Genomic DNA, 26,616 nt, shown 5'->3' with positions numbered 1-26,616 from the left:
CCACATAAATTTTGGTGGGGTTGATATAAATTTAAACCATTAGAAGAGTTTGTGTTGAAAAGAGTGTATTAGAGAGTGTAATTTATCTTTCCTATCTTAACTTTCAGTTGAATATCTTCCCAACACTCATTAACATACAACATTGTTGCCTTGGATTTTCATTAGTATTCTCTGTTTAGTCTCTTAGGTAGACAGCAAACCAATATCCACCCAACATGAAATTTATTTGTGATTCTCTCTTTTCTAGAACAAGGTTTCTTTCTCCTTTTCTTATATGGTATCTAGATTCACATTCTGAATCATGGCCAATCCAACTTCTGAGACCCCTCCTCCACCTCCACCTCTGTCGCACACAAGGAAGATCCTATTCGAGCTCTGCCATTTCACGCAATTTTCGCTGATGACTCTTTGTTGAAATCTTCTAATCTAAATTTTGTGCTCAATATCTCTTGGAAGTTGAATGATAAAATCTTTTATATATGACACAATCTTTATGAGCTCTTCTTGTTTGTCTGTCAATTCCTCCTCAATTTTTGTCCGAAGCCGATGGTCGTATTGGGAAAGAAAATCCCGCTTTTCAAGTTTGGAGACAACAAAATCAAATGTTACTTTTGAATCTTTACAGGTGACAGTACTTTTGAAAGAATGCCAAGACATACAAGTTCGTTGTGGGTCATTTGGTAACAATATCAATGCTAATGCAACAAATATTTCTTCAAGAACAAATACAGCGACCGATGCTGAAAGTATCATATCACAGCACCTTGTAAGCTTTATGGGTTAATTTTTATCTCTAATTTTTGAACTTCTGTATTTCATTCTTATGTGTATTCAATTCAATTTCGGATGCAGTTAACTTTCAAGGACATTAATGAATTAGTTGAGCAGAATGTCCAACTCAGAAGCCTTGTACGCAGTCTCTATGAACAGTTTGAAAATCAGAAGGTGGAGTTCAAGGTTGGTTGGGAAAGATTTATTTTTTATTTTTTTTCCCATTATAATGTTACAGACCATAAAGGCGCTTAGATGATATGGTTATGATTTATATACAATTGAATTGTAGGAAAATCTTGAAATGGAACTCAAAAAACATACAGAAGAGGCTGCTTCTAAAGTTGCGGCTGTTCTGCAGAGAGCGGAAGAACAAGGGCAGATGATTGAATCGCTTCATACATCTGTAAGCAAGCATTTATAGTGTTTTTTATTTAAACAACAATGGAAGGTTCACAACCTGGTCAGGGGATTGGGGTTTTCTTTCAGAGAGGTCCCTGCAGGTCCTGGTTTGACCAAAACGCCATATACATATAGAAATCCTAAATTTAACGAAACTTAGTGCTGGTCTGAATGCTCCAATTATTATGGTCCATTTGTTTTGTAGTATTCTTATTTCTTTTATGAATGTCATATTCTCATTCATGCCTCTGAATACATACTTTCAATTCCTACTTCGTGTAGGTCGCAATGTATAAAAGGTTGTATGAGGAGGAGCATAGTCTTCATTTATCTCACACCCATTCTTCAGAAGCTCTTGCAGGTTGTATAAATATTTATCTATTCCCCCAACCTCGTTTTTGGTGCAATAAATAAGTAGGAATGGGGCTTGTTGGGATTGCCGACCTTCACTCTATTTGCAAACAAAATGGCAAATTGTAAACAATATTTTTTTTTTCAATAAATGGCTGAGTTTGGCTACATCCATTGTAAATAGAAGGTTGTCTACAAATTGTTTATTGCAGAGAGTAAAGTTTGGAATGAGATAATTCTTAAGACTGAAAATATGTTTATTATATCATATTATGCGGGGAGAATGTACATTTATATAGGTAGGACTCTCCTAGTTAATCCCTAATTAATAAAGAAGATTAATCAATACAATAAATAGTTTAGTTAAAACTAAACTGTAACAACTTTTCAATATCTCAACAATAATAAATAGTGAAGTGTATTGTAGAAAAAAGACATAATTCCATCAAAAGTAACAATTTTTTTTTTGTTCTCTTGGTATTATAGAGATAGTTTGGTTACAAATTTGAACCCCCTGTTATTGCCATTATGTTTTGGAGACATCTATCATGTCCTTCACATTTTATTGTAAGCCGTTTTGATATTTTCACACATATTAAGAAATGTAGTTAATTTTTGTATTGGAAAGATAAATTATGAGTGATTTTACAAATTTATCCCTTATTAATGACATGAGATAAAGAGATTAAAAAGAATAGAAAGAAGAGAGTTGTAATAAATGATAAAGGATATGATAGGAAAAAATCATTAATGATGCATTGGTATTGTAAAGTGACATATCATCAATCACATATTTTTTCCAAAGTGACTTATATAATAAAAATACAGAGGGAGTGGGAATGGGAGTAATTCTGTTGCATTTTAATTCTTCAGTTGTTACTACTTACTATCCCTGTCCTTAAATACAAGACCCTTTTGAGAAATTTCTGACCCTCTTTATAGGACCCTATGTAATTTTTTAACTATATTAATTATATCTTTACTAACACCCCTAATTATTTTACATCTTTTTCTGCAAAATCAATTGTTAACAAATTTAATATTGCTACCAACTTTCTTAATTCCCTCGATTTACTCAATGGGGTTCTATGTTTAGGGAAGGAGGATATTGGTTGTGGAATGTGATAATGCAAACAAGGAGGATATTGTAAATTAGCTGTCATTTTTTAGGTCTCTATGGTCAGACAGATCTAGATCATAGATTGTTGTCAGTTGGCAAGTTACCTTATATTAGTTGATTCTTGATTTTTCAGCTGCTGCAGAAGTTGGAAGAAACAACGTCAATACTTCAATTGAAAGTTCACAGGTAAATATATTGTTAGGACACTTGGATACAATTATAATCTTACTTCTTGTGGAGGGCAATGCTGCAAAGTTTAAGCTATTAGGTGAAGTTTTGTGAATGGCTTATAAATAATACAACCTTGTAGCCAATAGTGTCCGTAGCAACCCCTGCAACTGTGTTGTGCTTAAGAAGTGGCTGTAAGTAGTGGCCAAATAGTGGTCTCAATTGTCAAGCTATTGCAAAAACCTGACAATGGCCTCAACTTATTGCCATTCCTTGTGTTTTCTGGATTTTTATGGTCATTTTGCCCTTAAGTTCTGATTTCTTATTTATTCTGCACCAAAATTCTTCGTTTCTGTCCTCCTAAACCCTAAATGGCGTGCTTCTGTAATATTTCAATAATCCTTTGTGTGATTTAAACGACCCTCTCTGTTCAGTTGGCTCCTCCCTTTGTTTGATCCTCTCTATGTGCCTCGAGACAGACATAAAACAGAGGTCGAAGAGGAGGATGTAGAACAAATGATTTTGGTTAGGAAGAAAGTGAACATGATGATGAGGAAGAGCTTGGTTATAGTTATCCCATTTAAGGAATCACTTGTATTTATTTTAAATGCTTAGATTAGTTATTCTAAGCCTTAGAAGTTAAAACATATTTGTTTTGTATTTAATTTAAATATCGGAAATGATGAACTTCAATTAATTGTTATGAATGATCAATACATACAATAAATTTCTTGTATTGTCTCCCATACAATTGAACATAGCAGCAGCCATGCTGCTACCTGCTAACATCTATAATGTTTCAGATGTCGGTCCCACACTTTTTTATCCAGATTAACGGCGTAGCATGCAAAGTATTTTTTGAGTTTTAGTGTGCAGATTGCATTTGCCCATTGTACCTTGCGCCAAAATTGAAATTTTATATTAAGAATAATACTTGGTTTTGTTAGTTATCTTAGGTTGGTTTCATGTTTTTCTTCTTCTATGATTATTCCTTATATATTGTGTGTATTGATCATTGTGATCGTTGTTTGAGATTATTTTATTCTATCCTGTCAAATGTTTCTTTTTGTAATACTAACTAGTCAGATTATTAAATTGTAACGTATTCATGGTATGTATCGACCCAATGACAGGACTTATATTTACCACTTATATATACTTTTATTACTGTTTTCATTATTTTAGGAAATTGCTAAGAAGTCTCTTGAAAAAGCTGCAGAGCGTGTAAGATGTCTTGAGGATGAATTAGCAAAATCTAGGTAAGGTTACTAAATTTCTATTTTTGCATTGTTGTTTATAATGTATTTTACTTTGTGCTCAATGTTCATAAGCACTACTTAGGCGATATTGAGACTAAGCACGTTCCTTAAAATATTAAATCCAGCGCTACAAGGTGCTATAGGTTGCAACGAAGACAGCCCAAAGTTGCCGCTATGAAAGTGGCTAATGGAAGATCGCAAGTCATGCGGCTTTCCATTTTATCTCTTCAGGTTAAACACTAGATCTAGGATATGATACTTCTCCCCGGTGTCAATTTGGGTGGGCTAATTTAGCTTCTTCAAAAAAAAAAAATCTAGGATACAATACTATAATTTGTGCCAACGGTGTAACCCAACTTCACAAATTTTGTTTGGGATACACACCCCTAAACACCTGCACAATGAAGGTGCTGGAAACTGCATTGAAGGCCCAACATTGCCACAATTAAGCCTGCTAGGAGAAGACTGTATTTAAGGTGGCTATCCTATATTTTAATATTGTTACTAGGATTTGACGTTCTTATATTAGTAGAAATAAGGGTTATTGTCTAGTTTTCCCCCATCAAATCACCCACAATCTTTTTGCTGTCCCCGTTGTTACAACATAGGGGTTTGGCTGTGAAGACATTTACTGTGGAATCCCTGGTCCACATTTCCCCCTCCCCATGTGTTTATTTGAGTATGTGTTGGCCACTATGCCAATAGTAGATAAGAAAAATTCCACATTCTTATTGCATCATATTCCAAATTCTTGGTCGTTGTTTATTCTCTTCATTTGTTAACTATAACTGCAATAGTAGTCACTAGATTGAATTTGTTAAATGGAAAAAATAGCTTAATAACCAACAGAAAACAATTCCCACATTGTGGGTAAGTTACATGGGATTAACTAATGCTGTAATGTCTTGTCAGAAGGAAAGGTGTAGTCTTCAAGTAATTTGTGATCTTCTATGGGATGCCATATCTTTTTATCTTTTTGATCTTGTTCTTTAGAATTTGTCTTGTTGGCTCGAAATATTATAATTAGTAGAAACCTAGAAAAATTCAAATTCTACCAAATTTCCTGTTGTGAACATCTATGTAGTTCTATAGTTTGTTGCCTTATTTCACATCTTGGCAGCTCCTAGTTTTTCACCATTTTTCCATCTTGTTGGTTAACGGTATTCAAAAACTGATTTTCATTGAGTCTTTTGATACATCAAATAGTAATATATTGATAGCGTAGAGAGAACTATTAAAACAGATTCCCAGCTACCCAAGCTGTAAAAGTTAACTGAAATAACTGAACTAGTTAAGCTTCCAGCTTTACATTACATATGATATTTCTCTCATAGTTGTTGGTGTAACAATATTTTCAAATTTCTGACCATCTTCGCTTATCCCATGTTAGAATTGTTTTGTGTGCATTTGTCAGACTATAATACTCCTTTCCCTTCATTGATATTATTATTAATCTATTAATGATTCTTTTGATGATTACCCAAAGTTCATGATCCTTCTACTGCCACTTTCTTTCTTTTTAGCTAGATAGCTAATTTCTTAGGCTAAACTTTTGTTTATGTTTAGGAGTGAGATTATTGTATTACGATCAGAGCGTGACAAAATTGCACTAGAAGGAAATTTTGTTAGAGAGCGGCTTGATAGCTTTATGAAGGAATTTGAATACCAGGTAATTACTTCTCTGTAATATAAAATGGTTTGCTCTTGCATGCCTGTTTTATACTAATTTATCAATTTTTGATGAGAATGTAGAAAGCTGAAGCAAAAGGCGTTTTGGCAAGAAATGTGGAGTTTTCTCAGCTAGTTGTAGATTACCAACGGAAATTGCGGGAAAGTTCAGAGTCAATGAGTGCTGCTGAGGAGCTATCGCGGAAACTTTCTATGGAGGTTGGAATTTCACTGAAGTTAAACAAATTTCTGGCTAATTTTTTGTGAGCTGAGATAGATCCTTTTCTTAATGCTCATTTGCTGTTGTTATTATAGTTGTCGGCATTAAAGAATGAAAAGGAAGTTTTATCAAATGCTGAAAAGAGAGCATCTGACGAGGTTCGCAATTTATCTGAAAGGGTGTATCGCTTGCAGGTCAGGATTATTCAGTATACAATTCTCTTTATATTTCACAAATCATGCATGTTCTTACTCTTACCATTGTAGGCTACTTTGGGTACCATTCAAAGTGCTGAAGAAGTTAGAGAGGTAGATTATTCTAGTCAATGTGTGCTTCTTCATCATTTCATCATACTTTCTGTATTGAAGCTCTATTTTTTTTCTTTCTAATTTTTAGGAAGCAAGAGTTGCAGAGAGGGTAAAACAAGAAGAACATACAAAGCAATTGGAGGTGAGTTTTATTCTTCCGTATGAATACTCTCTATTTGCTGGTGAATTATATATTTTCCCAATGAATTGTATGCAAGGAACAAGACACCTTTACTGGAATTAGTGCTTATGCACTTCATCTAGGGTTTAAAGAACATTTTTTTGGGACGACTTTGTAGGCTTAACTTGGGAAATACCACTACGAAAAAATAATTTTGTTGTAGTAGATCTAAATTCTCATGTTGAGAGTACCTGTAGAGCTTATGATGGTTTGAAAGGGAGATATGCAGAGAAAGTAGGAAATAAAAACTATGAAAAGACTTAGAGGTCAATGTTTTGGCAAGAAATATGAACTATATGATAGAATATTACATCATTGTTTGATGCTCATAACCGTCTCCTATAAGTGGGATTTGATTTGGTTGTTCATGTTGCTTTGATCTTACAACTGCCAATGCTGCTTTAGAAAACCAGAGGAACATGTTATCACTTACAAAAAAGGGCTGGTTTGCTATCGAATATATTTCTTTCGTATTATGAAATTCGATAGAATAATTTGCGTCAACTGTGAAGTTATACTTGAAGAGAGCTTGACTGCCCACCAGAAAATTTTATTTATGGATGTAAGGGTAAAGAGGAGATTGAAGAGTATTGGCCACTAAGATTGCAAGTATTATGTGGTGGCAACTGAAGGAAAACCAAGGATCTTTCAAAAGGAGGATTTTGGGAGACACAAGTGTATATCGGGCAAGATGGCCAATAGCATTAAGAAGGTAGCAATGGGAATTTTGGCAATTCAATAACTTTAAACTTATGGGCATAGAATCCTGGTTGTGGATGAAAATGTGTAAGATAAAGTTAAGATCAAAAGTGAATAACATAAAACATGGTCTTCATGTCTGTTAGAATCAAAGATAAATCCATATGGCATATATATTATTTATTCTATACCCTATCATAAATAGGTATATGATCTGATTTAGGCACAAAAATCACAATTTCAACCTGGTATCAGATCAAGATCTGAACTGGCACCACCATCCACCACCGCAAAAGTTTCCTTGCAAATGTCATACTATTGCAGCGTTTCTGCATATCTTTTTCACGAGCCTCCTTAACAGTCTTGTCTTTGGTTTTCGACAACCCTTCTGTGGTGCATATGACCAGCCACTACAACAGAATTTTCATTGAAGCAGTCACGTGCTGCTACTTGTCTGAAATATTTTGTCAAGTGAACCTTTTATATAAAGTGCCTTCTCCCTGGCTTATCTCTTGCCAAAAGTTCAGCTTGTGGGTCCCATTATTGAGGTGTGTTTCAAGGGTTCTTTGCTTCTGATTTTCTGGCGTGTTGGTTTTCCAACTTGTTCTTTTCTACTGTGTCATCCTTTCAGCTTGTGTTCAAGTTTCCCTACGGCGTATTCAAACATTCCTTTGTTGTCATCTATGAAGCACGGACACTCCTCGGATTAGGCGTGTCCCAGTGTCGGACACGTGTCGTGTCCGATACCGACATGACACCGACACTTGTAATTACACCAGATAATGTGATATTTTCAAATTATTAGTTGTGTCGGCGTGTCTGTGTCGTGTCCGGTGTCCGTGTCCGTATCCGTGCTTCATAGGTTGTCATTCATTTTCCATTGGTCAACTTTACCATCTTTCAGTGTGCATTCGATGTGCTTCAACCACCTGCGCCTTCTAAATAATATATCGAAAGAGAATTAATTTAGTTATGGTATTTTTATTTTTTTTTGACAAAGTTATGGTATTTTATGTCTACAATTTCTCAGTTATATCAATTTTATATCAATCAATCATGCTGTCCTGTTACTTTTAAAAATTTCCATATCCTCAGTCCATGTCACATCCTTTCCTATTAATTTTTTTTTAGAGTGCATATTTAACATTTCTTAATGATTTTTGTTATTGCTATTGTCTCATGTCAGAGGGAATGGGCCGAAGCCAAGAAAGAGTTACAGGAAGAGAGAGAAAATGTGCGGAGACTTGCGCTTGATCGGGACCAGACCATGAAAAATTCTCTGAGACAGGTTGAGGATATGAGCAAAGAGTTAACTAATGCACTGGGTGCACTTGCGTCTGCAGAATCTAGGGCTGCTGTCGCTGAGGTATTTCTTTGGTTGCTCGCTTTTGTATGCTTTATTTTTATTATCATTGATTGTTCTAGTTGTATTGAAACGCACTGGCCTTCGTGTACAGGCAAAACTCTCAAGTATTCAGAAACAAATGAGTTCCACAGATGGGCAGGTTTGTTTTTATTATTATTGTTGTGAATATACTTCTACCACGATGCCCCTATAAGAAAGCCTGCGGAGTAATCATGCAATGTTTTCTTTTCTTTTCTTTTCTGGAAGTGTAATCCGGTCATGTTACATTCATTCTTGAATTGGCTCTTATAATCCATACCCCTAATGATGGCTTTCTTTGCAACTTCAATTGTATAGGTAGCTCCTTTTATTTAGCTTACAGGTATTCAGTTGCATTGCAACATACTAGGTCATGTTAACCCTCATTCCTATAAAAATACCATGTGTACACATCATGATTCATACAAAATACAAAATTCATATCTGAGAGTTTCTTTTCTCTCAACTTTCAAACTTAAGTCCATGTACATGCTCAACTCTTTGTGCTGATGAAGAAAGGCAAGCATAAATGGAATTTTGTCTTCTAGTATCTATATGATAAACCTTTTGTGAAGTATACTGTTCATTACTGATAGATCCTTGATTTGCGCTGTGTTCTATATTAATTGCTGTTTTAATTGATTTCCTACAATTCACGTTCCGAAATAAATTATTTTTTCTGTAATTCTAACATTTTCTATTAACTGAATATAGCTTGTCAATACGGAATCAGTGAGTGGATCTTCCATTTTATCCAGAGATGAGGTGAGTGCACATTTTTATATCTTAATTTCGCCTCTACTGGCATGCATTTGCTGGTGCTATGCTATTTGTTATGAAATAAACAAAATTTTTATGCTAATAAAGTGCTCTGTATTCAGATGAATATATATTGTAGGTAAGTGAAAAGGCTTTGTTGCCCCTAGAAAATGGCTTGTTTTTATCATTGGGGGCGAAGCCTCTTCGTTTACTAGAATTATGTATTTGTGTATATGAGGAATGCTAGCAACACTCACTTTTCAACATTCTCTCTAGCACTTACTCTTTTACTGGATGAAATCAATGTATGTCCCACCACTTTGTGAGGGTTCAATTTTCAAATTGTAGACTCACAATGATTTAAACCAATAAAAGAGTGAGTATTAGATAGAGTGTTCAAAAGAAAGTGTTGCTAGCATTACTCTTGTGTATATATAATAATGGTTGATTTTTCTAACCAGGATGAAGCAGTTGAAAAATCATCATTATTATAAAACTAAATTGAAAAATTAACCAACCAGTTATCTGAGTTATAAATTTAGGTTATTAAAAATACGAGGTACTCAATAAAACAAATTTATGTAGTTTCTCAACTGCCAAGCATTTTGCTCGGGATAAATTAATTTCAACATGCCCATGGCTTGAATTAATGAGCTACATGGGCTTTGACCTTAGAAACTATTTCGCTTTAGAGGCTAACATCAATTCAATTGCTACTGTTAAGTCTTTCCATTTATTTCTTATTGTCTGTGCATGAAAATTCTGGAATTTATGAAATGATAGTTTTATAGAAAAAAAAAGGTTTCCAGCTTTAGAAAATTAAGCTTGGTGCTTTTTGAATAGACATGTTTGGACAATTATGACATTATCTTAAAAAAACGCAAAGGCATAAATATGACGGTTGCAGTGGTTTTTTTTTTTTTTTCGTTCTAAAACAAACTTCACATAGAATAGTTGATTAGATGAAGTATGGCATAATGGCCTATTGTTCTTTTCTTGTATAGATTAGAACAGAATGTTATTGTTTTTATCTATTTAGCTTATTATTGAGCTGACAATTTTCATGATTTAGGCTAGAGGAGTGTGAATCCTCCCCAGACATGCATATTAAAATCCAAATCAAATACAAAAGTCAGTATAAATAAGTTCGAATGTGTTCTGCTAGAAAAACCATGCACGAGTTCCTTCTGCATTGCTGTGTTGTTTTAGACTTGTGTAATTGTGTTATGTTTATGCTTGACGTTTATTTCTGTAACATGCTTTAGGTTGTTGCTGAATTGCAAACAGCAAAAGAAGAGATTGAGAAACTGAAAGAGGAAGTACATGCTAACAAAGCACACATGCTGCAGGTTATTATTTTATTCTTATCAATTTATTTATTTATTTTTTAATTAAACTAAATGCCTGCTCGCATTTTACAATGAAGTATAAGAGCATTGCTGAGGTGAATGAAGATGCATTGAAACAAATAGAAAGTGCACACGAGGACTACAAGATAGAGGTATTCCAGCATGATTGTATTTTGAAAGCTATTTTAAATGCGATTTTTATTGTTCTGTTTTATTTTTTTATTTTTATGGTTACCATTCGTTATTGTTCTAAATGGGCTGGCTTGCATTTTCAGTCTGTCTACTACTGCTAGTGATTTTTGCCCTAAAATATTTAGATCAAATTTAGTCTATCAACTTTTCAGTGGATGCAATCAAGTATGTCTGTCCATCACTTCCTATCGAAGAGTTAACAATTTTGGCCCTACAATATTTTAAACTTTCACCAAAAAGTAAAAAATTCAGTTCTCTTCAGAACCTAATATCACATCATGTAAAATCATTTCAGTTTTATCAAAATTTTACTATAGTAAGGCCACAGTTAGCTTGAAAAAAACTAGAGTGACCAAAATCATGGTCCAAACTAGGGGACTAAGTGAAATTAAACATAAGTAAATATATTTTGTTTATAATCATTGTTAATATATTTAGGTTGACAATACAAAGAAATCTCTAGAGGCTGAACTGAATTCACTTAGAGAGAAGATTTCAGAGCTTGAAAAGGAAGCTAGTTTGAAATCTGATGAGGTTGTATCTGCAACTGCTGGAAAAGAAGAGGCTCTGACATCTGCTTTGGCTGAGATAACACATCTTAAAGAAGAAATTTTAACCAAAACGTATGTTTTATCTTTGTACCACATTGCTAAATTTACCGCTTTTTGGTTAGATGAAACTTACTTTTTCTGCATGCAGTTCTCAAATCTCAGAAATGGAAGTTCAGATATCTGGTTTAAAAGAACACCTGGACAAAGAGCATCAGAAATGGCGTGCAGCTCAAACGAATTACGAAAGACAGGTTAGGACATGGTTCTTTCGTTATATTGCATAAATAAGTTATTTTTCAATTGTTATTTTATTTAATCATTACAAATTTACCACTTTGTATTAATTTTATTTCTTATAGAAAATTGTAAAATACGGGAATACGAAAAACCTTTTCATCTTTTTTGATGTAGACAATTCAAGAAGTGAAACAGAATAAAAACATATAAATGAAAGCATACTCTGTGGAATTGAAAACCGTCATCAAACGTAACATCCTCTTAACTAATATTTTATTTATTTTCCTTAGTTATAAGTTGAACATCTCATATTCTATGATTTCTTACTGCTGCAGTGGCTAATTTGTTTGGTTATCTAATATGACAATTCTTGAAGACAAAATATTGCATCTTTGCTTAATATGCATTCTTTTCATTGCTTCCAATCTTTGATGTTTTTTATTTCTCAGGTTGTTCTCCAGTCAGAGACTATTCAGGAGTTGACTAAAACATCTGAAACACTAGCCTTGCTGCAGGAGGAAGCATCTAAATTACGTAAATTAGCTGATGCTCAGAAAATTGAAAATGTAAAATTTCCTACGCATAGAATATTTATGTTTTCTGTCTGTTTCAATTTTATTTCGCAAGTACAAGTATATTATTTGTTCCTCTGTTTATACAATTTGCACCACTCCCAAATTATTATTCTCCACTTTGCATTTATTGTAATGGGAATACACGAGTAGTTAACAAAGGGTAAATTTGTAAAATCACCATTCTCTTTCTTCTATTTATCATATTTTCTTAATATATTTGTGAAATGACCAATTGCTACAATTATTGTGATGGAGGGAGTCTAAGTGTGATGCTGAGACGAAATATGATGAAATCAATATTGTGATTCTGGTTTGCATTGCATTAATGTATGCAAATCAGAATCAATTTAAGCAGAACCACAATATTATGTGGTTCTGACTTCTGGTTTGCATCCATATATGATGTGACAATATAATGAAATGTTGTTGGATATTTGTAAAACATATTTAACTTGTCAAAGAAATATTGTGTTTTCGTTAGACATGAATAGCCTTGTTATAGAAAAGATATAATTAATAGACAAGTGCATCAGTAAATATTTTTGCCATTAATTTTAACAATATTTTGTTATGGACTTAAATGATCACTCGAGTCTTAACTCTTTACTGTCCCTGTTTTACATGTTAGACTGGGCTTATGACAGTGCTAATTGTGCTACATGTATAATCTTAGCTCCTATATTTATGAAATTTTGCAGTTTTTCCATCTGTTGTGTCATACTGCATTATTTTTTTAATTGTTTCTCTCATTGTTGTAGACCTAATTCACCTCATATATATTGTGTTCACAGAATGAACTAAAGGCTAGGTGGGAAGAGGAGAAAGCAAGACTAGAGAAGTCTAAGTGTGATGCTGAAAAGAAATATGATGAAATAAATGAGCAGGTTTTTACGAATGTCTTTGGTGAATGTTTTTTATGTATTTTAGTTCAAAAAAAATTTCTTTTTCTTTTACCTAATATTTTGTGCATGGAGAAGGAAAAGAAAAAAGACAAACTTGAATATTGACATTTTTTTGAATTCACTACATATCAATATACAACACAGAATCTGACAATAACTAACTTATTTATATTCTTTCTAACACTTCTCATATCTCGAGCTGGCTTATAAAATGACATGGACAAACTTTATTATATATGTGTGGCCCATATACATTGTGAGTGGGTGAAATAGGTATTAATATTTGGCCCATATGCCATGAAGGGATAACCATTGATGATATGTAATTTATATTGAGGATTGTTAATATATGGAAGTTAGAACTTCATCGCTATCAAGCATGCATGCTTTTACTTATCCCTATGTGTCTTATATTGTACTGTGTTGGTTGCTGCCATTTTATTTACATACTCAACTACGTCAACATATTTGCAGAATAAAATCTTACACAGCCAACTTGAGGCGTTGCATATTCAATGGGCTGAGAAGGAGCGCAATGCTGCTGGTATTTCACCTGGAAGTAGGGGTGATACATTTGGTGATGCTGGCCTTCAAAACGTTGTGAACTATCTCCGCCGTTCAAAAGAAATTGTAAACACCTTTGTGTTGCTGATATTCTCTCTTTCTTTCAATTCTTTGTTCATATCTTGTTATTTAATACTTTGTATATTCTTTAACAGGCAGAAACAGAAGTTTCATTATTAAAACAGGAAAAGCTGCGATTACAGTCACAGGTAATATTTGTACACATGCTGTTGTTATATTTCGTATAACTTGGTGTATGCTCATCAAACTTAAGTTGGTATTTCATATCTCTACCTCCATTAGGAGTTGTTAAACAATATTCTCATTTTGTCCTGTTTTCTGGCTCGAGTTTTATTGTGAAAAGGCAAGTCCAAGATTGACTATAAACCGTCACCCTAAAAACCGGTTATCTGGGGTTGATTTTAATCGAAAACCCTCAAATGGCATCTGGTCATATCCTAGATCTATGGTATCATCCACCATCTTATCCACACCAATCCAAATTGTGTTGGGTCTTTGCAGGTGTATTGGGGAATACAAGTCCCTCATTAACTTTAGACAAAATCTTCTGAGAGATTATAAATGACAATTTGGCATATTAGAAGTGGGTTTTGTAAAATTGAGTGAAGTCCGAAACTTAAGTAGTTGTGCTTATTTTCATCTAATCTCATGATATTAATCTCTATTAATTAGAAAGAGCTTTGTACCTGTCGTAATCTCTTATCCAGTAACAGTTTTTCTGATAATACATGAACTAATTGCTAATTGTGTTTGGTTTTGTAAACTTTCTGATGGTTTTGAAGTGGTATATTGTTGTTTGACCTCGTGATTCTCTGTAGCTTGAGAGTGCTTTGAAGTCAGCAGAATCTGCTCATGCATCTCTAGAAGCTCAGCGTGTAAAATCAAGATCATTTATGTTTACTGAAGAAGAAATCAAATCCTTACAACTTCAGGTTGATGATCCTATTTTCAGGAACTAAATTCATTCATTTTTCATGTTTATTGATAATAATATAAGATGTTGATCTTTACCTAGTAAAAGTGTTTCCAGATGATGTTATTTTGATCAATTCAGTAATGGGTTGCTTTGTGAAAATCATTTCTAGGTCAGGGAAATGAACTTGCTTCGTGAGAGTAATATGCAGCTCAGGGAAGAAAATAAGCACAATTTTGAGGAATGTCAGGTATTCAGATATTTCATCCACCATACTTTCTTCTGGGTCTTCCGATTCTGTTGTTATTTCATCATTACAGTTCATAGAAATGCTGTTGATAAGCTAAGAAACCTCATCTCAGACATGGTTCTCTTATGACTGATAAAATATTTGTTGATTGTTTGTTAGAAATTGCGTGAACTAGCAGAACAGGCAAGAACTGCCAGAGATAATCTAGAGAATCTTGTAAGGGAAAGAGAAAGTGAACTGGAAGGCCAGAAAAAAGAGATTGAAACACTAAAAACGGAAAAGGAACATCTCAATTACAAGGTTTCAGAGGTATTTCATTTTGAAAGACCAGAAATTTATTAACGAGCTTTACACTTTTATAGTGCACCTCCACTGTTATTTCTAATTTACTTTCTGTTTTATCATCTTAAGTTGCTTGAAAGGTGTAAAAATGTTGATGCGGAGGATTATGATCGAGTGAAGAAACTTGTACAAGATTTGCAGGTTGTTATAGTGAATTTCATTGTTTTCCATATTCTTGTCTCTCACCCTTTGGAGTTGTCTAGCCATTTATTTTGAAGAGTTCCTTTTCCTTTTATACACGAAATCTGTTAGTCCCCTGAAAATGTGTTACCTGTTGAATAAAACTGAAAATGGAGTTGTCTCACAAATTTAGTTGCATTGTGTTTCTTTTTACTGTTCAATTATTCTAGTTGTTGTTTTGCATCTAATTTAACTATTCAAAATAGTAACATGCTTGTACATATTTAAAATATTCAATAAGTGAAACACGAAGTATGATGGTTCTACATCTATGTTTGCAATTTGCAACATATACTCGTCTTGGAATACATGCCTGATTATTTGAACATTGATATGCACTTGATTTGGAAGTTGTTATACTTGAATTAAGTTGCAAATCATTTGTTATTGTCTAGGATTCTGGGCACAGAGGCATGCTTGTTATGTTTTCAATTTTTTTATACTCTATTTGAAGAAATATCTTCATTTTTCTTGTCAGGGTAAACTAAGAGACAGGGATGCTCAGATTGAGGAAACTAGTAAAATTCTTTCAGAAAAACAGGAATCTTTTTCACGTTTAGAGCAAGACCTTTCAAACTGCAGATTGGAACTTGTGGAAAAAGAGAAGAGAATTAATGAAATTCCAAAAATTGAGGTCTTTGACATATTCTGTCTTAATTTTAAATAATTGGAAAAGAGTATTTTGTTTTGTTTACAAACTGTTGTTATATGGTTGTTCAAACAGGCTAACCATAAACAGGATGTGGATAAGAATAGGAAACTGCTGGCCCATTTTAAGGTGAGTGGTATTTTCTATTTGTCACTGTAATGTACATATTTTTTTATTGATAATTCCAGTTTCGCATTTGTTTTCATTCTCTGTTTCCTTTTTCGTACTTTCAGAGAAGGATTGAGGCATTAAATACGGAAAAGGAAGAGCTGGTGAAAGAGAATCAGCAACTTTCTGGACAGTTAAATAAGGAAAAGGAAGAGCTAGGGAAAGAGAATCAGCAGCTTTCTAGACAGTTAGATGAAATTAAACAACAAGGTAATTACACATTCTAAGATTTTGTACCTTTTTAATATTATTGGAAATTCTGCCTTCATTGCGGTCTGCCCCTAGCCGCCTAATCGTGGCATTTGGGTTGCCTTGATGGCAGCATTCAACACCTTTATTGTGTTGAGTTTGAAGGGGTGGGTTTAGTCCCACATTGCTTAGAGATATGGCCTGTGTGGTGATTATAAAAAGAGGCACCCCTCACCTTACAAGCCGGTATTGTAAGGATGAGTTAGACCCAATATAAAAATCTGATACTATTCTTTCGCGGAATGCATTCTTAAAGTTGTATGGTGTATATTAGGGAAAAGATCAACAGGTGATACAGCTGGTGAACAAGCGATGAATCAAGAAAAGGACACCAGAATACAGGTTAGTGTTTGGATTGTTTCCCGGTTTTTAGGATGAAGGAAAACAAGTGATTCAACTTTCTGTTTGCTAGATGCTGGAAAGAACTCTGGAGAGAGTGAGAGCTGACTTAAACAAGGAGAAGGAAGACAAAACTGCGGAGAGAAATAGGCGACTGAAAAATGAAAAGGCCATAGCGGACTCTTACAAAAATATTGACCTGGTATTTGCCACTTCACCATATAAATTTTGCTTCTGTTTTTCTTCTTCTTCTTCTTAATTAGATGCTATAGTTCCATATATTTCAAGAAAATGAAAATATATTTTTAAATGCACTTGATTATTAGTAGTGTTTCGGAATGGAGATATTGATATTTTTTTACAGAGTTTATTGCACGTTTTGATCCATGTAGCTATACCTACCTTGTGTGAAACAATTGGTTGTTTGTTGGTATGACTAGAAAACTATGTTATCTAATCACCAATTAATGTTAGATACACAATCTGGTGAATCGAAGCATCCTTAACATTTAGGCATATAATGAGACAACAACTCTGATAATGTAGGAAAATATGTTGTTGGCACATCAATTATGTTTGAAGTTATGAAAATGTATTATAATTTTCATATTACTATTCAATTATTATGATTTGTTTTGCCGGTTTTTTATTCAGATTTGGATTCTTGTTAGTATAAAGATGAATGCGGAAAAATGGAAGACTGTTTTCACTTGATGAACTCGATGAATTCAAATAGTACCAGAATTGTTGATCTTGTAATTAATTCTAACCCGAAGAATCAGGAGGAATATACAGTTTCCTATAATTCAAATTGTTCAAGTCAACTGATAAATACAAGTTAGAAAAGAAAATCAATTCTGATCACTTCCCATAATTATCTACAGTTATTGTACACTCTTTTTTGTATTAAATTGAACTTTATAGTCTTGGTTTTCCATGTTCGTGTATAATCGTGAACGATATCAAACCATATTTCCATGTTAGTGTAAATAGAAGCACAGGTATGTCATGTGTCTAGCTTGCTAGTTACATGTGCTATCAAGGTTAGGATTTCTGCCAGATTATCATCGGTGTATCCCAATTCCCAACTTATGTTAAACGGATACATATCTGACATCAGTGCATTGACAAAATGTTGTATCTGTGTCAATTCAATTACTGCCGATAATTCACTTATTCAGTAGAATTAATGAGATACCGGAATCTTGTTTTTTTCCTTTACTTTTGTCCAGTCCTATCAACCATATTTGTTTATTTACTTTCAGGAGAGAAAACAGTTTGTTAATGACCTCGAGAGGCATAAGGAGGCGCTGAAGCGATTGTCTGATGAAGTTGAAAAGCTTAAGACTCTTGTTGGTAATCTTCCTGAGGTACATGATTTTAAAAAAGGAATTTTTGTTCAACTGTACTAATTTTGAGTGGACAGACGTGATTTGGCTTATTGGTATTATTATGTATCTCGATTGTTTGCTATTATATTTGACTTAAATAACCAAAACAAAGGAAAAAGAAAACTAGACACCTGAAAAATTATCAAATACTCCCTCCGTCTTTAAATTTAAGCAAAATTGACTTTTTAGGTTCATTCATTTAATGATGTATGTGGTTCATAATATGCATGGGGAGGGATTTTGCTGATTGTGAGGTGATTTGATGCCACGTTGCCGCAACTGAATTTGACGGACTTCTATTAGCCTCCTGGTCATCACTTGGAGAGTCTGACAGTAGAACTAAAATAAATAAAGAAATTTAAAATTTGAAACAGCAAAAAATTAAAGAACAAACAACAAAAAATATTATTTTATTCAACCAAAATGTTACTGTAATATATATATTTATATTTTATCAATCAATAATTCTTAATGCATATTAGTTCACTTTGCCATTCCTTTTTTTGCTATTTCTTAGGGAACCAATGCTGCTCAACTTCTTTCGAGATCCAATGTTGATGACTTCTCTGCTCCTTATATGGCTGCTGTTGAAAATTTTGAAAAGGAAGCTCATGCAGTATGTGTCACTCTTGGTGATCCATCAACAATTACAGATAGCTCAGCAGCTGCTACAGGTTATTTTATCGTTTTATACATCCCTTACAGCATGATTGTTTTAAATGCAAGTATTTCAAAGAAGAGTTTACAAAGGATGAGACGGAAAGTATGCAGTTTTCAATATGTTGTGAATTTGTAATGGTTCTTATAATCCTTCATATACTTATATAATAATCGCATCATGGCAGGTTCTCTGGTCCACACTCAACCTCCAAGCATATTACCCTCAACGGCCCCTGTGACAAGCAGTTTACCACCTAAGGCCACTGGAGAAAGTGAGAAAAGGCTTGCACTGACGAAATCTAGTAATGAAACTCGTAAAACTGGTAGGAGACTGGTCAGGCCACGACTAGTAAAGCCAGATGAACCACAAGGGGACACTGAAATGTCTGATGCTGAAGGACTTGGGGGCAACAAACCTGGACCTTCTAGTGACGCAGAAACCCAAAGCAATTTTGGTACATCATCTCAACCAGTGGCTCGGAAACGTGTTGCTCCCACCTCAACATCTGAGTTGCGTGAAGAATCTTCGGCACCTGGTGAGAAGAGCTCTGATGTAGCAGCACCTGCGTTAAAGAAGCCCAAAGGATCTGAGTTTCCAGAAGACAGCGGCGAAGAACAACCTGCTACAACCCCAGAATTCACTTGCAGTCATCCAGTTGCTGAAGAATCATTTGAAAGTGGTGAGTTGCCACAAGGCCAAAATGAGGAAGTAGGTGAGGCTCAAAATGATGATGAGAATGCTGTGGGGAAGGACGAAGAATCCGAAGATCCACCAAACATGGATGGTTCTGGTCAAGAGGAATTACAAGATGACAAGACTGGAGTTTCAGAAGAGAATCTGGATCAACCAACAGAAACACAAATGGTGTCTGATGAGATGCAGAGGGATCATACTGAGATAGACAACCAGCAATCAACATTGCCTCTCAGTAGTGAGACAGAAGAGGGAGAGATGTTGCCAGAAGCCGGAGATCCTGAGGGTGGTTTTGATGGATCTAACATGGAAAACCAAGAATCTCGGGAGGCAACTCCTGAACCTTCCCCAGCTAGGGTTGATGATGATGATGCTTTAGAGGCTGGTGAGATTAATTCGCCTGAGATTTCAACCGATGATAAGAATGATGAAGGTGACTTGGCTGAGGATGCTGCTGATGGATCTGATAAATTAGCTGATGTTAACAAAGCAACATCAGTTGAGAGTGATCAGGTGGTTGAGCCTGCACCTGTCGCGAGCGAGAGTAATTTGCAGAGTAGCGTTGCAGAAAGTAGTTCCTCAAAATTACCTGTTTCAAAGCAAGGGGCGACGAGGTCTCCCTCTAAAACAGAAGACGTAAAGCCAACATCACCCGTAAAGCCAACATCACCAATTAGTGATATGTCAACTACAACTACCATTAATTTACAAGAGCGAGCCCGAGAGAGAGCTCAATTGAGACAAGCTGGACAAGCTGGGGTGTTTTCCACCACAGCAAGAGGTCGCGGCAGAATTCCCCGTGGTCGGGTTGTTCGAGGTCGTGGTCGCAGACCACCATCTAGTGATGCATGAATGCAATGAATCCATCTGTAATTGACAAAACTATTTGACTTTTGCATTAAGTCTTGTGAACTTCCTCTAGTCTGGTAAAATAGTTGACTTACGAGTAGGTGTAAATGGGCAATCAGTTATAATATTATGTAAATACAATTTTGTTTTGCACTTATTTCTGCTTTCTAGTTTTGTTTTCATTATGCTGTGGCATATATTAATGCTGAATTGAGATCGATTTATATGCTTGTATCATAATAGAATGATGATTTTATTTCATGCGCATTCCATTATCGAGGTCCTCATGTTAGGGAAAAAGAGAACGGTGATTTTATTTTATCTCGATTACAGAATTTATTATCATTATATTTTATTTAATTACAGTTCTCTACTAAATTCTATTTATCTAAAGGGAATTTTGTCAAAAAAAGGGTTAATGGTGCTTTACCTCTTGTAATATAAGTAATTTTTTGTTTTCCCCTGTAATTTTTTTTTTTTTGGAATACCCCCTTAATAGATCATAAACTTTATTTTTTTTTTTTGCAGAATTTTTCGTTTTTTTATGATCTATTAGGGGGGTATTCCAAAAAAATAAAATTATAGGGGGTAAATCAAAAAAAATATTTTACAGGGAGGAAAACTAAAAATGACCTATATTACAGGGGGTAAAGCACCATTAGCTCAAAAAAAATTATCTAAAGGGAAAGTACAAATGAAATTGTCCAACTGACATTCATTATTTTAGTAATAAGAAGCTATTTGTATCTTTATGCAAGTATGCTTGAGCGATAAATTTTTTGATTGAAAATTCTGATTGCATTTCAACTTTATGCTTTCGAAAATTGGATTTGATTGTATAATCGAGATAAAGCAAGTTAGTTGAATGTTAGGCGGTTTATGTTTAGACACATTCGCCTAAAAGTGAGTTGCATTACTAAATTTTAGAGTAAAAATGACATTTGGAGTCAAACATACTAAACCTTGAAATTTGAGTCTGACTCATCCTTACAAATTTGCTTGTGAGGCGATGACTCCTTCTACTTATAAAACACTTGTTCAGATAATCTATCATCCCATTTGAGACTCTTCAATACACACCCACACGTCCCGCATTATTGAGAGCTTGATGTATGGATATAAATGATGGATGATTCGATGGAGAAACTTGATAACTGGTGGTCCACGAGTCTTAGGCTCAGATAGTAGGCATGACAACAAAACCCGTGCCCATGGGTACCTGCCCAAACCAACCCCGATTTGACGGGTTTTTCCCGATTTGACTGGGTTTGGGTATGAGTTTGGGTTTTCTTCGATTTTAAAATATGGGTATCGGACGATTAACGGGGATATATGTACCCATACCCAAACCCTACCCGAATGTAAAAAGGTCATTTTTATTTTTGTTGAGGAGGTTGATAATGATATGCCATGTTATTTGGTTTGATAATTGTCATGATATAAAGAACTTTCATTGATAGTTAAAGGAGCAACTGAATTTTTCGGTAAGTAAATGTTAAAATGAACGCTTGGGTAATGCACTACAATATTACCATTGAAGCTTAAAAAAAACTTTTTTTTATAAAAAAAAAAAATTGATTCATTGCGAGGACGGGGATGGGGCGGGAATACCCGAATTGATTGGGGACGGGGATGAGATTCAATTTCTCATCCCCGTTGGGTATGGGTAGGGTAATGGGTAAGTATATGGGAGTAGGGGATGGGGACGGGGATGGCAAAACTCGTCCACATTCCGCCCCATTGCCATGCCTAGATAGTATGTTGAAATTGGGGTCTAACTCATTCTTACAAAACCAACTTGTAATGTAAGGAGTGACTTTGGTTATACTCTTATCAAGAATCATATATTTTCAATGTGGGGCTTGGATTTTTTCCGATAGTTCCCTCACACTCAACATAATACACTTGGTGCGTGGATAGTTAGGTGGCGCGGATTGATAGACTTTGGTACCATGTTGAAATACGAGTTTAAGTCATCCTTACAAAATCGACATACGATGTGGGTACTTGCCCCACTTATAAATACTTGTTCATAACATCTCTCTCTTTCAATAAAATCGGCTTGCGAGGTGATGACTATCTTATTTATAAATACTTATTCAAGCCATCTCTTATTCAATGTGAGACTCTTTTACAACCTATCTTATATCTTGTACAGATTTACATAACGTACAATTTATCAAACTTATATTCTATCATGAACGAAACTCAAGTTAAATCTTTATGGTATCCAATTTATCTGAATCAATCCTACTTTTATTTACTGAATAATTCGTGGCATGATGTCTCACTGATGATCTTAAATTATGAGAGTAAGTTTAGAAAAACTTTCAAAAATTACATTAACAAAACTCATTGATTATGATACATTTGGTCTTCTCTTTATTTTTTTTAGAGGGTCTTTTCTTCATATATTATATATATTTTTATTTAATTCTTCAACAAAACTTATTATTTTTTCAATTATATATATCAATTGATGTAGCTATTTAGGAAGCTCTTTAGCTTGCCATTTCAGTACGATATTTCATTCTTTGGATTTTACAGTTAGAGAATCATTTGTTTACTATATGTGATTCTGCAAGTAGTATATGGTATGAAGTGTTGTTTTGGCCTGAGGTGAAAATGAGAGAAATTCTAATTTAGATACCATCTTAAATTAATTTTATTTGGGCACACACTCATAAATTGGAAAACTTAAAAGATTAAAGATTTAAACGATTTTTTTTTTTGTTACAAAGATTTAAACGATGTGACTAAATAACTTCTCTTTTAATTTTTTATATTTATGTGTGTGTCCAAATCAATTTAATTTAGATTTGTGCTCAAGCAAGAATCGAGTAAAAGATGAAAGATTTAAACAATGTGACTAAATAACTTCCTCTTTTCATTTTAAGCATTTTTAGAGTAAAAAGTGTTACGCACTTCCCTTAGGTGTGCTTTTAGTGTAAAAATAACAATGTTACCATAAATTTGTTTCTGGTGGTTTAGATTTAGGTCTTCGGTATTTTTTAAAATATATTCTCAATGCAGAAGTAGAATAAATAATTAATCTTCATAATCATAATTTAGTTTATTTATTAAATCAACTAATTATAATTATACCAAAGCCTATTTTTTTTAGAGAGAATTCAAAACCGTTGTTGTCGAATAATTACAACTTGCATAATATAATATTACACTTTTGAGCTTGTTATAAAAACTGAAAAATTAAAAAACATACTTAACAATTTGAGATGAATTATAAAAATACAAATAGTATAGCACACAAATATAATTATATGCTTGGCGATATATTTAATTTTTCAGAACCAAAACATCAACCAATAGAACAAAAACAGAACCTATATTATTTTAAACTTTTTTTTCTTAGAAAGGATATTTAATTTTCAACTTAATTGTTGTCTACACACACTCACAAAATGAATTTATGCACTTCGGAAGTTGAGGGAAACACTTATCAAATGGACAATTAATGTCTTCAAAGCAGAATATGAGAGCTGCAAAGTCAAATGAAAATAAAGACACATTATTAAAGATGATGAAATATTTTACTATATAACATTCCTTAAAAAAAATTGTGTATAACATAAATTAAAAACTTGACCAAAAAATAAATTAAAGCTTTAAAATATTGTGAAAAATAACATAATACCATTGGTTACTGCAATAAATAGAGAGAGAATGATGATGAAAATATAAACAAACAAGTGCATTTGAGCCATATTTTTCTTCTTTTGCATGTAATGAATATAATTTTATTTTTTGATCACTTTATAAGTAAGATTTCATTCTATGTTATTTCAATTAGATGGGTTTGAGCCCTTTTTATTTGTAAATGTTTCAGCCCCTCTTTTATTTTATTTTTTATAGAATTTTTTTTTAGCCCTTAGGAGTTATAAGAAGTGGTTATTTATTTGAAATTAATGTTAAATGTCTCTAAGAAATATCAATATGTTGTATGTTGTGTTCACGTCTTTAGCTCACTCAATGGTTATCTTAACCTTCTGGAAAAATTCTCGCATTAAAATCTTGATGATCATAAAATTAATTTTTATATTAAATATCATTATATATTTTTTTATTTACCTTTTATATCCTTTCACGATGGAAGAGAGGGAAATCTAAAAATTGAGAAGAATTAATTGTAGAAATAATGCATCAAAGAGGTGACAATACATTTGTTGATTATTAGTTCATTAATAGGAGATGTGGCACTCTCTCTAATCTTACTTAAAAGAGAATATTTTATTGTTCAAATTTATTAAATAATTGATGTATCATATATATATATATATATATATATATATATATATATATTACAAGAGATGGGATCCGTTGACACCAGGTGTCAACGAATTCGTTGACATCAAATCTTAACCATTTAATACATTTAATCCAAGGGTCCTGATTACTGTAAAATTAACTCACGTATGTGTCTATTTAACAAGACACACTAGATTTAAATTCTACCTGAAAGCTAACAAATTGTTTTTCTCCACTAGATCCAAACATCCAATTGTTAGAATTCATTCATCATCTGCAATCTTCATTTCCCTTTCGTTAATTCCATATATTAATCGCAAATTAATGACAATTTTTTATATAGAACTCATGAAATCGTAAGCAAATTGAGACAGGATTATAAGTCTAGGAATTGGGTTCATAAATCAATTGATCGACTTGTGAATCGTTAAAGCAAATACATATTTGGATTCATGCTATATCAATATTATATAAAATCAATTTTTATCATTATAGTAAATTAGAAAACCCTTTGAATTAAACTGTGTGGTAGCCAATTATCGATGTGCATAGAAATTAATTGGCATTGTCTATGTTGGATATGAATAAGGAGTGGCAGGATTTGAGATAATTGATAAGAAAAAGAAGCTTTCATTGTTATTCTTTCGGTGGTTAGCGCAAAGGAGAAGGTGTGAGATTAGGGGGGATCAAGTGGAGAACGGTTCACGTGAGTTAATTTCACAATAATTAGGACCCTTGGATTAAACATAATAAATGGCTACGATTTAGTGTTAACGGATTCGTTGACACCTGGTGTCAACGGATCCTGACTCATATTACAAACTTTTAAATTAGGACAGAAACAAGTATTAACCACTCACATTTGAGTTCAACTATGTGTTACCGTTTATTTTGTATATTTGTTGTTTGTTTGTGTGTGAATCATATTTGTTTATCATAACCAAAAATTGAATTTTGTCATCTAACCACATTCAATTCACTTTTATTCAATAATTAACTTTACATTATCAATTCGTTGAAATGATTTTGATCATTACATAGCCAAATACACATTCACGTAGTCAATGAATCTGAACTTTTAAATTCATCCTTCACATAGTCCTTTTCTAAGTTGTTACATCGATGAATCCAATGGTCTAGGTTCATTGACCACACCAGGGCATAGCATTCAGCACATTGTATACTTTTCTTTATCTCTACTGTATATCTATAAGAATGTTATATTGTTGATGTCATTCAAAATTATAAGATTTATATTATACTTGTTATATTGTGAGTGTCAATAAAAAAGATAAGTATAATTTGTTACAATATGAAAGTTCAAAATATCTATGTCTATGATTTTAATCAAAATAATCCTAACCAAAATTTTTTAAAAAACTATTTTTCGTGATTTATACACATTAACGCAATAAAAGAGCAGAGTCACAGAGCATCCGTTTGAAATATTTTCTTAAAAAAATCAAATCTAATTAAAATGTAATTTAGAAGAATTTTTTTTAGATAAATAAGTGTGTAATGAGAAAAGATAGATAGTATTAGTATATATCCTCTCAAAAAAAGTATACAACGATATTTTTTATCATTGAAAATTAAATTCAATAGTCCAAAGTATACGTAACTTCACACCCACATACCATTCATTGGTGGCGTATATAATATAACGATGTATTTTTTATGATGTATTTTTTATGAAATTTGTATTTAACAATATATAATTATATATTTTTGAGATTTTTCTTTCACGCGCAACTCATAGCTTTGTGGAGCTCAAATAGATATAAACTCTCCCAACAAGCTTTTACACTTCTGCATGTCAATAATGGATTAAAAACTAGTCTTGCAAATATTTTTTGGAAACTCGTATGTAAAGATATATATATATATATATATATATATATATATATATATATATATATATATATATATATATATATTTTTCTTCTTCTTAAGATTTTGATTTTTCAATAGTTAATGTACCTCTC

At 33.2% G+C, this 26,616-nt stretch overlaps 1 protein-coding gene and 1 long non-coding RNA gene across 2 annotated transcripts in view; one reads left to right on the top strand and one right to left on the bottom strand.

Moving 5' to 3' along the window:
- Positions 1 to 20,626, top strand: part of LOC11418624 (nuclear-pore anchor) — a 31,692-nt gene extending 11,066 nt beyond the window's left edge. Inside the window, exons 13-46 of the mRNA XM_003595874.4 lie at positions 626 to 766; positions 853 to 957; positions 1,064 to 1,177; positions 1,456 to 1,534; positions 2,778 to 2,830; positions 3,998 to 4,071; positions 5,638 to 5,740; positions 5,824 to 5,958; positions 6,055 to 6,153; positions 6,226 to 6,267; positions 6,356 to 6,409; positions 8,334 to 8,513; positions 8,605 to 8,652; positions 9,246 to 9,296; positions 10,556 to 10,639; positions 10,717 to 10,791; positions 11,270 to 11,454; positions 11,531 to 11,633; positions 12,069 to 12,185; positions 12,986 to 13,078; positions 13,571 to 13,726; positions 13,816 to 13,869; positions 14,500 to 14,613; positions 14,767 to 14,844; positions 15,004 to 15,153; positions 15,256 to 15,327; positions 15,845 to 16,000; positions 16,091 to 16,144; positions 16,249 to 16,393; positions 16,707 to 16,774; positions 16,845 to 16,973; positions 18,037 to 18,141; positions 18,680 to 18,836; positions 19,008 to 20,626. Of these exons, the coding sequence (XP_003595922.2) occupies positions 626 to 766; positions 853 to 957; positions 1,064 to 1,177; positions 1,456 to 1,534; positions 2,778 to 2,830; positions 3,998 to 4,071; positions 5,638 to 5,740; positions 5,824 to 5,958; positions 6,055 to 6,153; positions 6,226 to 6,267; positions 6,356 to 6,409; positions 8,334 to 8,513; positions 8,605 to 8,652; positions 9,246 to 9,296; positions 10,556 to 10,639; positions 10,717 to 10,791; positions 11,270 to 11,454; positions 11,531 to 11,633; positions 12,069 to 12,185; positions 12,986 to 13,078; positions 13,571 to 13,726; positions 13,816 to 13,869; positions 14,500 to 14,613; positions 14,767 to 14,844; positions 15,004 to 15,153; positions 15,256 to 15,327; positions 15,845 to 16,000; positions 16,091 to 16,144; positions 16,249 to 16,393; positions 16,707 to 16,774; positions 16,845 to 16,973; positions 18,037 to 18,141; positions 18,680 to 18,836; positions 19,008 to 20,368 (4,734 nt within the window). The 3' untranslated portion in view covers positions 20,369 to 20,626. The remainder of the gene's footprint in view (positions 1 to 625; positions 767 to 852; positions 958 to 1,063; positions 1,178 to 1,455; positions 1,535 to 2,777; positions 2,831 to 3,997; positions 4,072 to 5,637; positions 5,741 to 5,823; positions 5,959 to 6,054; positions 6,154 to 6,225; positions 6,268 to 6,355; positions 6,410 to 8,333; positions 8,514 to 8,604; positions 8,653 to 9,245; positions 9,297 to 10,555; positions 10,640 to 10,716; positions 10,792 to 11,269; positions 11,455 to 11,530; positions 11,634 to 12,068; positions 12,186 to 12,985; positions 13,079 to 13,570; positions 13,727 to 13,815; positions 13,870 to 14,499; positions 14,614 to 14,766; positions 14,845 to 15,003; positions 15,154 to 15,255; positions 15,328 to 15,844; positions 16,001 to 16,090; positions 16,145 to 16,248; positions 16,394 to 16,706; positions 16,775 to 16,844; positions 16,974 to 18,036; positions 18,142 to 18,679; positions 18,837 to 19,007) is intronic.
- Positions 20,627 to 23,555: 2,929 nt separating this feature from the next.
- Positions 23,556 to 24,165, bottom strand: LOC11438235 (uncharacterized). Its single transcript, XR_003009014.2, has 2 exons — positions 24,021 to 24,165; positions 23,556 to 23,865 (listed from the first exon to the last, which is right to left on the bottom strand). It is a non-coding gene; the product is annotated as an uncharacterized lncRNA (long non-coding RNA).
- Positions 24,166 to 26,616: the final 2,451 nt, after the last annotated feature.

This window comes from Medicago truncatula, chromosome 2 (genome assembly GCF_003473485.1).
Source record: "Medicago truncatula cultivar Jemalong A17 chromosome 2, MtrunA17r5.0-ANR, whole genome shotgun sequence".
NCBI lineage: Eukaryota > Viridiplantae > Streptophyta > Magnoliopsida > Fabales > Fabaceae > Medicago > Medicago truncatula.
This window is presented reverse-complemented; position numbering and strand designations above follow the sequence as displayed.